At 42.6% G+C, this 12,243-nt stretch overlaps 1 protein-coding gene across 1 annotated transcript in view; it reads right to left on the reverse strand.

The window, feature by feature from the left end:
* The window catches only part of AKAP13 (A-kinase anchoring protein 13), a 200,941-nt gene that overhangs the window by 78,741 nt on the left and 109,957 nt on the right, over positions 1-12,243 (reverse strand). Inside the window, exon 10 of the mRNA XM_082291019.1 lies at positions 8,793-8,854. Within this exon, the coding sequence (XP_082147145.1) occupies positions 8,793-8,854 (62 nt within the window). The remainder of the gene's footprint in view (positions 1-8,792; positions 8,855-12,243) is intronic.

Here is a 12,243-nt window from a genome sequence, read left to right on the forward strand (position 1 = left end):
TCCTTCTGGGCAAGCAGATCAGTAAGCATTTCCTCACCTTGTGATGGTCAGCAAGTTAAAAAAAAATAATAGTGGAACAAAATACCGAGAAACCCTTCTTTAACCCCAGTAGATTTTAACAGCCCATCCCTTTCCATGCTTTTGGTAAGAATCAGTACAGCATTTTGGAGAGGCAGAAGAGATTTCATACTCCTAAACACTAGATCTCAGATTGAAACTAACGTTTCAGAGAACTGCACCTCCAGCCTTTGTAAATGTGTATTTTGGAAATATTCCTCCCAACCACTTTCAGGCATTTAGTATGTCCAGCTGTGTTAAGAAACCAAGCAAAAGTTCAGTGTCAAGTAAGTCAGGATTATGATCTTTTTGTGATTTATGGAGGTAAGCATAGTCTCAGACAGAAGAAAAACAAGTCACTTGATGCTAAGCAGACTCAGCACCAGGGCTCAGACTAATGAGCGAGCAAGGGCGAGGCTTCATTTTCCTGCCTCTTATCTCAGCAGCTGGAAGGACACCACAGGAGGAGGGAGAGCACAGCCAGAGATAGGCAGAGCCAGCCCCAAGGTACCTGCAAACACAGTATTGGTGTACTGGTGCTCCAGTGGGGAAGATGAAAATGCTCCAGGAGAGGGAGACACGTGGTATTGGATAAAGATGCACGTAAGAATATGCCCCCAAATAACTACGTGCAAAAATAAGGAGAAACTACTATTAAGTGGCTGTACTGGTGTCAGGGCAAAGTCTTTAGGGAGAAGTAATATCTAACCAGGCTGAGGAAGCCATAAGCCAAGCATCAGGCCTTCTGCAGATCTGAAAGGAGAGCAGCATAACTCAGGTTCAACACAGAATAGCAACAATTCCTCTGTTTCAAACTACACAAACAGAAGAGAAAGCAAACAAGGTAATCCAGAAACATTTTCTCTCTTTTTTGGATTAGTCCCCTGGGCATGGCTACTGCCTTCATTTTCACCAAGTACATCACTGGCACTAACATGATAAACACAGCAAGAAGGGAGGGACCAGTTAAGTTCACCACTACTCAAGGGAAAATTCAGAAAGTTTGCTACATGAAGCACATACTTATTTAGGCATAAATGCAATGCAAAAATGAAGAAAGAGAAGTGGAAGGAGAACTTTATCAGCTGCAAGAGACCAAGTGCAAGAGAAAGCCTAGTTTAGAATTTGCTCCTATCTGCTAATTCCTATACAGCTGATCAAGTATATTTTATTAAACCATTGCAAAACTCTTTTTACATTCTTGTTACAGGCTCTGTGCTGGGGTTATTCCAAAGCAGAAGTTCAAAAAAACAGACTACAGCAGTAAAAAACCAAAGTGACAATGGAAAGGAGGTAAGTGAGAAGAAACTCTTATCCTTTGTGTCCAGCTGCTCTGGGGTCCCAATAAAAAAGTCACTCTTGTCCATGCTTTATACCTGGCATTTGGACACATTACCTCTTCTTTGGCATGATTTATGACTAAAGTCTTCTACCAAAACTCAGAAATTTCCTTTGCTTGAAAGTTTCAATGAATTTGGTTTTATGACAGAAAGGACAGCTAGCACTGCCCACGGCCAAACACAACACCAAGGCACTGCTCTGACCCTGGGGGTTTTACTTTTGACCTGCAGCTGCCTCAGCTCAGCCAAACCCACTCCCTCCCAAACTTTTATTTCAGATATCACACGCTGGGATACCAAATCACACAGTCCTTCTGGGTAGACTAAGATATTTTAATCACCCACTGCAACATTAACCATCTGATTTCACAGTGCCTGTCCACCACCACCACCAGTCTGTCCTGTATTACTGCAAAGATATCCCTGCCAAGGCAGAGAGCCATCAGTCTGCTCAGTCCAGTCCAAGGATGCTGCATGAAAAGGTAAACATTTAGTTATTACCCAGGCTTTTATCTCATCTGATGTTTTAACAGCAGTTAGAGCCCAGAAACATTCTGCAACACAGCTGAGTCACCCTGGGCCACACCAGGATGTGTAAGTAACACCAAGCAGAAACAGCAGAGATGCTGTTACAAAAACAGGTTTCCACCTCTGCATGAAAACAATATAATAAGGGAAGGCAGACAACCTAAAACAGGTGGGAAAAGGCTGAGAACAGTAACAAAAAGAGAAATCTGTGAAAGGACCATGAGGCTACATGCATTTTGATTCCATGTTTCCATGGAAAAAATTTAACACTACTTTTCTTCTTCTTACTCCCATCATTCTTTTCATCCTTTGCTGGAAGTTAAAAGTCAGAAATGCCATGCCTGGATATTGCTAGAGCCTGCTTCATCAGTGACCAAGAGTTCCTGTTCATCTCTCAGGCAGTTGTTCCTGTCTGCCCCATGACTACTCACAAAAGCCCAGAACAAATGTATGGGAATATAATTAAAAATCTATTTCTTATATTTATAAGGTTTTTCTCTAAGGTGGTGTAACTTACAACGAACTGCAAAAAACTAAGTCGACAGAAAAACATGAACAGTGGCCTGACTACACTGTAAGGGGCCAACTCTGACTTCCAAAGTATCAGAATGGAGCTGGATAAGTTCCTTCAGAAGGATAAAAACCGAGCGATCTGATACACCAAAGTATCCATTTGTCTTAATAATGCAGCCTCCATCAAAAGTCCACATTTGGTCTCCTATGTTATCATCTTAGTTTCCTCTATATTTAGACCAGGAGTTCAGTGTGCAGTAACCATGTCTACTGCACAACAGTTACACCACAAAACTTGTAAAATATTTCAAACACAAATAAAAGAACCCATAGGATAAAGGAGATTGGACCACTCAAAACCAACACAGTATTTTCCTTAGTAAGGTACAATATTCAGTGCCAGCATTCCTTTGCTAGAGGAACAGTCTTATACATCCATTATTTTATGGAAAGTATGGATCCATACTTTCATGACTGCATAAAAAATTGAATGTATCAAACCACTGGAAGAGAACTCCAAACGCAGGATTTTCTATACTTTACAAACTTGTAAAATAACAGTCCTGATCCTAAAAAGGGCCTCCGAAAACTACTTTAATACACTGATGTAAAATAATGTGAGTGAACCCCTTTGTCTGAAGCAAGCCAAAAGTGAGCACTGCAGAAGAACTGCAGTTATTAAACAGTTGTCTTTAATCTAAACCATCTCAAAAATACAGCAAGAATATACACACAACTCTGCCTTCGAGGCAACAGCACCTGGAGATGGATAAATAAAACTGCAGGTAGATCTTGACGATTTAACAAATGAGTGTGAAAAACCAGAGGGATAAACTGTGCAGCTGCTGCTGGGAGGCTGGCAGTCAGATGTTTTGTTAGAAAAAATGAGGAAATGATGAAAAACCAGAATATCACACAGCAATCTTTGCCTCTGAAGAACAGTGGCTGAAGGGGAAGGCGTAGGGGAGGAGAATTAACTCACCATCTCCAGAGATCAGCGGGGGCTGGCACCAGCCCCGTGGCCCGGGCGTGGGCGCCTTCATCTGCCCGGAGCCAGACCTGGGAGCAGCATCCCTGCGCTGAGCTGCGGATTTGGCTCCATGTCCACGTTCCTGCCTCCCTCCCTAACATCCGTGAATCCTGTGGCTGAGCTTGGAAACTAGTCTCTATGAGCTGAGGATTATCAGCATTCGGGATACAAAGGCATCGGAACTGCAGCACCCAGAGAAATTCAGTGCAGGACAAAGAAACCTGCCACAACAGTTGTATAAATGCCTTCAAGGCATGAGTAATGGTAAAGACCAAACAAGAACCCCAGCCTGGTTTGAATTTCTTTTTCTTTTCTTTCCCCTGGCTTTTATTCTCACTCCCTGCAGCTTGTGCGGTGACGGCCAGAGCAGCCGGCGAAAGCTGGGGTGATGTGTCCTGCACAGCGATGAATTCACTCAGGGCTGGCCAGCTGACACAATTTCCTCACAGAGCTCAAAGCCTCTGCTCGGAGCATCCGGGGCAGACACAGGATGCTGGTGGGTGTGAGAAAGGGCCTGGCAGATGACTAGCCCAAAGCCTTGACCCAATGGGTAAGTGTGTGTCAGCCTTCAGCATTAATGCCAGGCTTAGGACAGGCTCCCTTTTGGCTCAGTTTTTCCATGTTTACGGTAGTTACAGGACAACATTTACAAAGAGAGGGTTACACAAGTGATTTTAAAGAGGCAGGGTGAAAACAAAGGCTATCGTTAAGGCTGTACTTTCCACCGCCAGACCTGGCTCTGATTTGTTTCCAACACTTCAGCCACTTGCTCTGAAATTGCCCAAGCTGTTGAGGAGATTCCCATGCTATTCTGGAGGCCCTTTGGAAAAAAGGGATTTGCAACCCCCATCCCATAGTACATCCATATGTACACACATGCAGATGGAGAAAATGGACTTCAGTCCACACAGACAACCTGAATTTTGTCAGGTTCTCAGGATGAGCAGTTTGTTATAACGATTAATTCCCAGGAAAATAAATTGGAGCCTGGAGAACTATACCAGCCCCTTGTCTCGGGTCACTAGCAAGGTTCAGTAGTTTGGAACCATGAAGCATCACTTTATCTGGCACCAGCACCAGACTCTCCTCAGCACCACGCACAGGAGGTGGGTGACACTGTACACCTTGGCCAGAATCTTCTCCATTGATCTGCTGACTCCAAGGAAGAGAAACATGAGAGACTACAGTTGGGGGGAAGGAAAAATCTCTGCATTCTTCACACCTTCTGTCCATCTCAACACTCATCTCAGTGCCATGTGGGTCTCTGCTCTCTCCCATAAGCTCTTTTCCACCCCATTCAGTCCATCCCCTTCATCTCCTACCATCCCAGTCCCCTTCCTTTGCTCACCCTGCCAGACCCTGGCCTAGTAGCTCCTTGCTCTCCTCCCTTTTCAGCAAAGCACAAACCTGGGGGCCTACAAACCACTGGGCAACAACAGACCTCAGGCTCTGTCCTGACAGCATCATCTCTCTTATCTGTAACAACTCCCAGGGAAGGAGGTTTCCTAGCCTTCCTAGGTGGTCTGCAACAGTTTTATGATGCTAACAGGATGTTTTCACAACATACAGCCTAAATAATCCTGGCAAATTAGCAAAGCAGTAAATTAAACTGCACAGAAACCTGGGACTTTAATAACCACGATTACATGTTGACAGACTGCTGGACTGCACAAAGGTTTTCTTGCTGCACAGAATAAATTTAGTTCCTTCTACCTCTTCTCACGTTTCTTAATCTCTTCTCATTGTCTCCCTCTGGACACTTTCCAATCTGCCCATGTCCTCCTCCGAGCAGGGCACCCCAAATGGATTCGATGGCTCTGATGATGGCTCCACAGTTCCACACATGAGTAAGTCACCTCCTGCACCTTAAGGAGGACACTCCTTCAAATATAACTCAAAACAAGACTCGTCTCTTTTGCAATAGCTCTTGCTGTTGATTCATTTGTAATCCACTAAAAATCCTCAGTCTTATTTTAGCCATCCCTCTCCAGCTTAAAACTGACTTGGTAAATGTGTGTTTTGCTTTCTCCTTTGCAAATGCAGCACTCTCTGTCTGCTTTTATCTCTTATCTGGATGTGCTCTCCAATTTCTTAAGGTCACTCTGAACCCTGACCCTGTTCTCCAAGCGCCTGCAATCTCTCCCAACCTGATGTCATCTGAGTGTTATAAACATACCTCCATCTTCCAAATCATGACTGAAAATATTGCAAGTTCACCCCAGAAAGTGACCTTGCTGATATATCACATGTTACTGCACTATTTGGATCAGCGGAGGGATGAAAGTGCAAGACTTTTCCAAGTTTCATTCTCTGCATCTTCTGAAAACACAGACATTAATTAAAAACTAATTCCTCTGATAAAGGTAGGATGCATTCAATTCAATAGGAACTAACTAATAAAATCAATAAATGCAAAGGAAAGGCTATTTCCCAGTGAGCTCTGTTCCTGAGGTCAGCCAGCTACAACTTCTCAGTCACAGGCTCAGACAACCAAAGCCGTCAGATGAACCCAGCAGCACAACCTTATCCATCCTGCCACGTGAAGACAAAGATTCAGCAAATAATTAATCACAACCAGTTTCTGGGATCAACACAAGAGAAGCATATCAGGGTTAAGTTCATTTCAAAGCATTGCTTTACTTTTATGATGCTGGAGCCACAAGCCCCATTTAAAATTATTTTAATATTGCAGCATGGAGCAGCCAAACCAAATTTCTCATCAGAGTTAACAATTACTCCATTTTAAAAACACTAAAGTCTCATTTTAATAGATCCCATCAAGTGATTGTCCCAGCTCTACTCAGGATTCCCACACGAAGCAGGAAGATGAAGACCAGGAGAGTCTCCATCAGGATGAGCCCTCACTGCCCACTATGAAAGCCTGGGAAGTTCTGCTTACTGAGTTTTATACCTGAACAGACACAACCTCTGAGAAAAGATTCTGGAAATTTAAGAAACAGATAATTTAAAAACTCATTTTACTTGGAAAAAACATTTTTCCATTATTTTCTCTTCAGTGCTTATAACCCCACAGAGACAATCATTTTCATAAACATTTTCCAGCAGCAGCTTTTCCACGACATGCACGAGAATCTTCTGAAACAACTAGAGGGGAAAGTGTGAGATTTCACATATGTAATACTGGCATCACAGATCCAGCTAATTCTAAAAATTCTTCACAAGTTTTCATTCTTCAGAACCCAGCTTAGAAGAGTTTTCCCCCTTCTCTCTCCAGAGCACCCAAGCTACTGTCCTTCAGCCTGAATGAACTACAAAAGAAACTGCACTTTTTAAACTCCAAGACATTTTTTTTTTCAGTAACTTGTGCATATGGAAAGCTTTCCACATTGAGCAAATTCCTCACCCATAAAACAGGAGTTAACAACAACTCCCAAGACCCGAAACTGCTGGCGAGGCTGCAAAATACCTGCAGCTCCTGACCAGGGGCAAGCAACAACACTTCTCTTTGCAACAAGTTAAGAAAACCACCTTTACTAACCACAAAATAGCTTTGTAATGAGAAGCCAATGAGCACCTGAAAGACTTCTGGCTACAAAAAGAGGCAGCACTAAATAAAGCAGGGTCAGGACGTGGCAGGAGAGGCACAAAGCACGGTGGCTTTCACCGGCCAGCTCTGACCCAGCCCACACGTGTGAATTAAGCTCTATTTATAAGCCTTCCACTCCTTTTTGGTGTTGGTTTTTTTTTTTTAAATGACCTTAATATAGTGCAGTTGTTAGTTTGTTTCTGTTGAACGTAGCAACAGGAAACCCTGTCAGTCGTGCCGCAAACTTTCCATTCCCCTGGCACTCCCATTCCTGCCTCGAAAAAGCCGGATTTCTAAAGAGGTGTTTGACAGGGTGGGAGGGAGAGGAAGAAGAGAAGAAAGCACACACACAAAACCCAAAATGCCGTTAAACATGCAAAGTGGAAGCCAAATTCAATGATTTTTTTTTTCTTTTATCCTCGTTTGAAAAGAAAAAGCAGTGTCCTAGTTTGCATTTTCTAAAGATTTCTTATTTCACTACCAGATTTGTAAGTATTGTTAAGGAAAATTATCTTTAATACAGAGTCAGTTAAAAAAAAAAAAAAATCAGTAGCATCCTTAAACTCACACATTCCAGTAACAAAAGACTTCCGTATCAGACAGCACAAATTTTAGCTTGAAAGTTATTTTCTCTAGTCCCTGGCTAACTCACCAAGCAAGCAGCTACAGAAATTAAGCCTTAACTTGTTAAAAACATAATAAACCTGGTTTTATTACAAGCTTTGGCAAGACTGTTCTGCTGCTCAAAGAGCTTTACTGCACGATGAGCAAAGATTTTTGGAGCTCCACCCTATAGTGTGAACTCATCCCCCCAGTATTTTCTCTTTTAACAGCTTCATAATGGTAGGGGAAGACACAAACACAGCTGCTCAAAGGCAACGTGCTCCAACGCAGGCTGCCATCAATTTACCATTCACAAAACACGTTTTCAGGAACATGAAACCACACATAAAATACAGGAGCAAATACAAACCCAGCTAGGAAAGGTAAGACTTAAAAAACAAATTGACAAAGCAGAATTTGTATTAGCGGTGCTTTAAATGAAAATTATGTTCAAGTAAAGCTGAATATCCCCTTTTTTTTTTTTTTTTAAATCACAGACAGTCCTTAAATATAGCAAAGCACAAGTAATAGAATACAATACCAATGGATTCCTGATTCCTGGCATGACCTTTTCATATTGTTTCACTGACACGAGGAATATAGACTTTCCCCCCACATTTGATCCCTATATATCCCCCCATTATTCATTTTTCTTCCAGCTAAGGCATAAGCACTCCCATCCCATGATGCCTTTAGACCTCAGAGCCTGTGCACACACCAACAGCAACCACAACCACAGCCTTTTCTGCCAAAAACTCCCTGGAAACACAAAGCACAAGAAGGGATGGAGAGACTCTGCAGGACCACCCCGGCAGCAGCAGTGCAGGGACCTTGAAGGTGCTGCTGGCCCCCACACAGCATCACCCTCCTCAAGTACATTCCAGGACATGGCTTTTATCAAATCATACAAAAATCTTGGTACAACCTTGCCCCATGAGGAACCTCTTGGCTCAATCTCTCTGTCGCCGACTGAGAGAACATAAATGTGCCTTAACCCAGCAGTTGAAAATGCAAGGGCTAAAAAAGCCCAGGCTATTTTTAAAAGGCTAAAGCAACATCACTGGACATCGTTCAGCTTTGCAGAGGCTGCAGAAAGGAAACTAGCAGGTCACAGCAGCAGTGGTGTTTCTTTATAAAGCACAGCAAAGGACAAGGTGACTACATGTGCACTCACCGCTTCTTCCGCCCGCTCCTTCAGAAAATCCACCTCGTCCTCAGTTTTCATTTTCCACCTCCCTGTGCAAACAGAAGGTCCACAAAGGTAATTTATAAACACACTTCTTTAAGTGCTATTACTACTTTTATGTTTACTCAAGCCAGTCCCTCCCCCCCAAAAAAAAGAAAGAAAAGAAAACCCAACCCCCAAGCCCCTTCAACAAGTCCATTTGAACCCCTTCAAGTCCATTTGATTTCCAGATTCTGGTTTCATTGCTGACTTTGCTGGTTCCTTGCTATTAATTTTAACAACTATCATATCTGGGACTGAAGGAAACTATGAAACAGCAGCAAGCATAGGGTGAAACTCCCGAGAACCTGTGAGGCCAAGCACATCTGCAGATATTTGCCCATGTATGTTCCTGGCTCCCATTCATCTAGATAAAGAACAAAAATTTTTGTTGTTTTTCTCCTTACCATAACCCAAAGATAACACAAGAAACCAGCCTTGTCTGCTCTCAATAGGTATTTTAAGCAGCGAAAAAAAAATTAAAATCACAAGCTGCAAAAATTCAACCCACCTGCACTGCCCTACGGATGAGAGAATTACCCCCCTGGTCTAGGAAAGCAAAACCTCTGCTGCTGGAGTTTACAAAGTCCCAGCTGATTTTCCTCTTCTCCATGCTCCTGTGATGGTATCACCACCACAGTCATACAAATTTCACATCCCAGCTGCTTTCTCTGCCCAGCCAAGTTTTCATTAGTCACCATTCCCCTGGGGTTCCCCCTGCTTACCTTTTTCTGGCACGAAGTCAACATTGTAATTGTCTTTCAACCCTAAGCTAACGATTCTCATGATACACAGGACACTTTGAGGGGAGTGAAGTGATTTGAACAAAGCCCCCAGATGGAGAGTGGCTGTGTCAGGGCTAAACCCCGCTCTGATCCCACTCCCTCTCTCATTTCTACTAAAAACAAACACTGGATGGATGACAACGCCTTCTTAAGGGCGACGTATGCTTGCAGTGAGTTTACTCGTCCAGGGATTTAGCAAGAGGAGCCTCCCATCTTCATGGGGAAATTATCATAAGAGTCGTCACTAATGGTTTTCCACTGGCTTTAATGTCTACCCTTGTTTTTTTGGGACCATCTGGTTTTGCAATGATTTTGCCTCAACTGCATGAATTTGTGGGCAGACTCAAAAACGAGAGGTAATGCTACAAATTTCTGTGAGTTCCATTGGTTGGGAGATCTGCTTGGGGTCACGGCAATGCCCTGATGGTTGAGACCTTGATCCAAAGACAGAACACGCAAGCAAGAAACATTTGGTGCACTGAGAATGGGAGAAGCAAGCTTACCCTGCTAGGTAAGAAATAAAGGATGGAGACATTTTGCCCTCAGATAAGATTCAAGACAATTTTTTCACTCTGTCACTTCTTTCTAAATTTCTATTAAGAAATATCCCAAAGGAAAAGCACTATAAAGCTATCACAGAGGTCTCTGGGCATAAAGCCCCTTATTGCTCATGTGGCACTGTTAGTGACATTTGTTACCTGCTCATCCTGCCACTCTAACAGGGGAAGGAAATTGTACCAAATGCTTTTCCATAGGGCAAATGCCACCGGTAAGAATGTGAAGACTCATAAGGTGATATTCCTCTGTCAAAGAATGTTTTCTTGAAATGCTGAGATCTACAGGAGATATTTCTCCCAGGAGAATAGCTAGGGAGCAGTAATTACAGTATTTGTTAATTTAAGATGGCAGACCCCAACCATACAATCTAGCCTTGCTGGGTTTGGTTTCTGCCAAGAAACTGCAACTACTCCGAGGTGTTTTGTCAGCACAAACCCATGGCATCTCTTCTCACCCAGCCTGGCTGCTGTGGTATGATTTCATAACCTAACTCCTTTCTTTTTTAATGAGTAGCATCTACCTGCCTGACTTGCAGATGATGTGCTTGCAGAACCCATTACTCAGCTCTAATGCAGTTCTGAGTCTAAAGCTAACAGCAGGAGGAGATGCCTCAGGAAAGCAGGATCTACCTTCATCAGCCTTCTTCAGGGTTGTGACCAGTCACTAGATATCTGTCTGGATAAGGAAATTAGCCTTTTGAAGTCTTTGTTTTGGGGGTAGGCGGAAACTAAGCAGAGGCAATGAGATAAACAGGTGTATATTTGGGAGCAGCTTCACAATATAAATTAAAAAAATTGAAGAGAGCTCAATGATCTGGACATTGCAACAGCAATTATCAGCTGATTACATCTCTAATAAATTACCATGACAATAAACCCCTCTGACTACACGTGTTTCTGAGAAATGGCCTTGTGACCTATACTTCCTTTGGGAAGGCTTTATTGTATTCCACCCAAAAAAGATGTGATTCATTCTGAGAACTGACGAGTTTGGCACGGATATATCCTCTGTACAAACCCAGACTGCAGGGAAAACTCCCCAACACAGGCGCAGCAAAGAAAAATTGAAGGCTGCCACTGAACTCATACAAAAAACATGCTACCCAAGGCTAGACACCGACATGAAAAATGTACACAGCAACAATTATAAACAACGAATCAGTTCTGTTGAATTACTGCCATACCAGAGTTCTAGATGCTGCTTTATAGGAGGTCAGTTTCAAAAATATTCCAAATAGTGAGCTTGGATTCATATTAGTCACTTGTCTCTGCTTTAAGCTAATGCTTTATTTGAGCTTCCCTAACATTTTGATTCAAAATAATCCTAAAGGACTTCAAGAGAAAATATTACAATTGAAACTTTGTTTCGTGCAGCATTTCAATGCAAATAAACAATTTCTGCTTAAGGACAGGTCAGACCATTTTATTCCAAGACCTTTTAGCCCTAAATCCTTATGTATTTTAAATCAGTAACAGGATCATCTCCTTTTTTCCTCCCCTTTCCATATCCTAATACAGAATGATGACTTAACATTACTTTCCTACTTTAGCTACTATCTTATTGGACTGTCTGGCCCCTTTTCCTTTTAAAACCTCGCCTAGACAATGTCATGACTCCAAGAATCCAACCAGAGATAAAGACCTGGACTGTACAGATAGAGCTGGCAGAGCCAGAGGCTCCCAGGAAAAGGAGCCCTGCCAAGTATTGACTTACAGCCACTCCCATCAATTGAACTGTCAAACCAACACAACATTTAAACAGGTTCCTTCTGAAAAGAGCTTTCCAATCCATCTTTAAATCTTTCTTCTTATTTACTAATGATCTCCTGACTCATGTTTACTGGTTATCTCTTGACATATAAACATCCTAAAAATCCTGAATTCAACAAAAAAGGGATTTGCTGGACCCTCCACTGACACCCCTCTCCTCTCCAAGCCTTTCTCCTGCCCTCAGTTATTCTAATGTCACATACCAGAACAAACTCTCTGAAGAGTAGACTTAAGAAACAGCTCTCAGCATTAAAGCAGGGAAGCAGCTTTGTAACTCCATAACTTCAT

This window comes from Coloeus monedula (genome assembly GCF_965178545.1).
Source record: "Coloeus monedula genome assembly, chromosome: 14".
Taxonomy (NCBI): domain Eukaryota; kingdom Metazoa; phylum Chordata; class Aves; order Passeriformes; family Corvidae; genus Coloeus; species Coloeus monedula.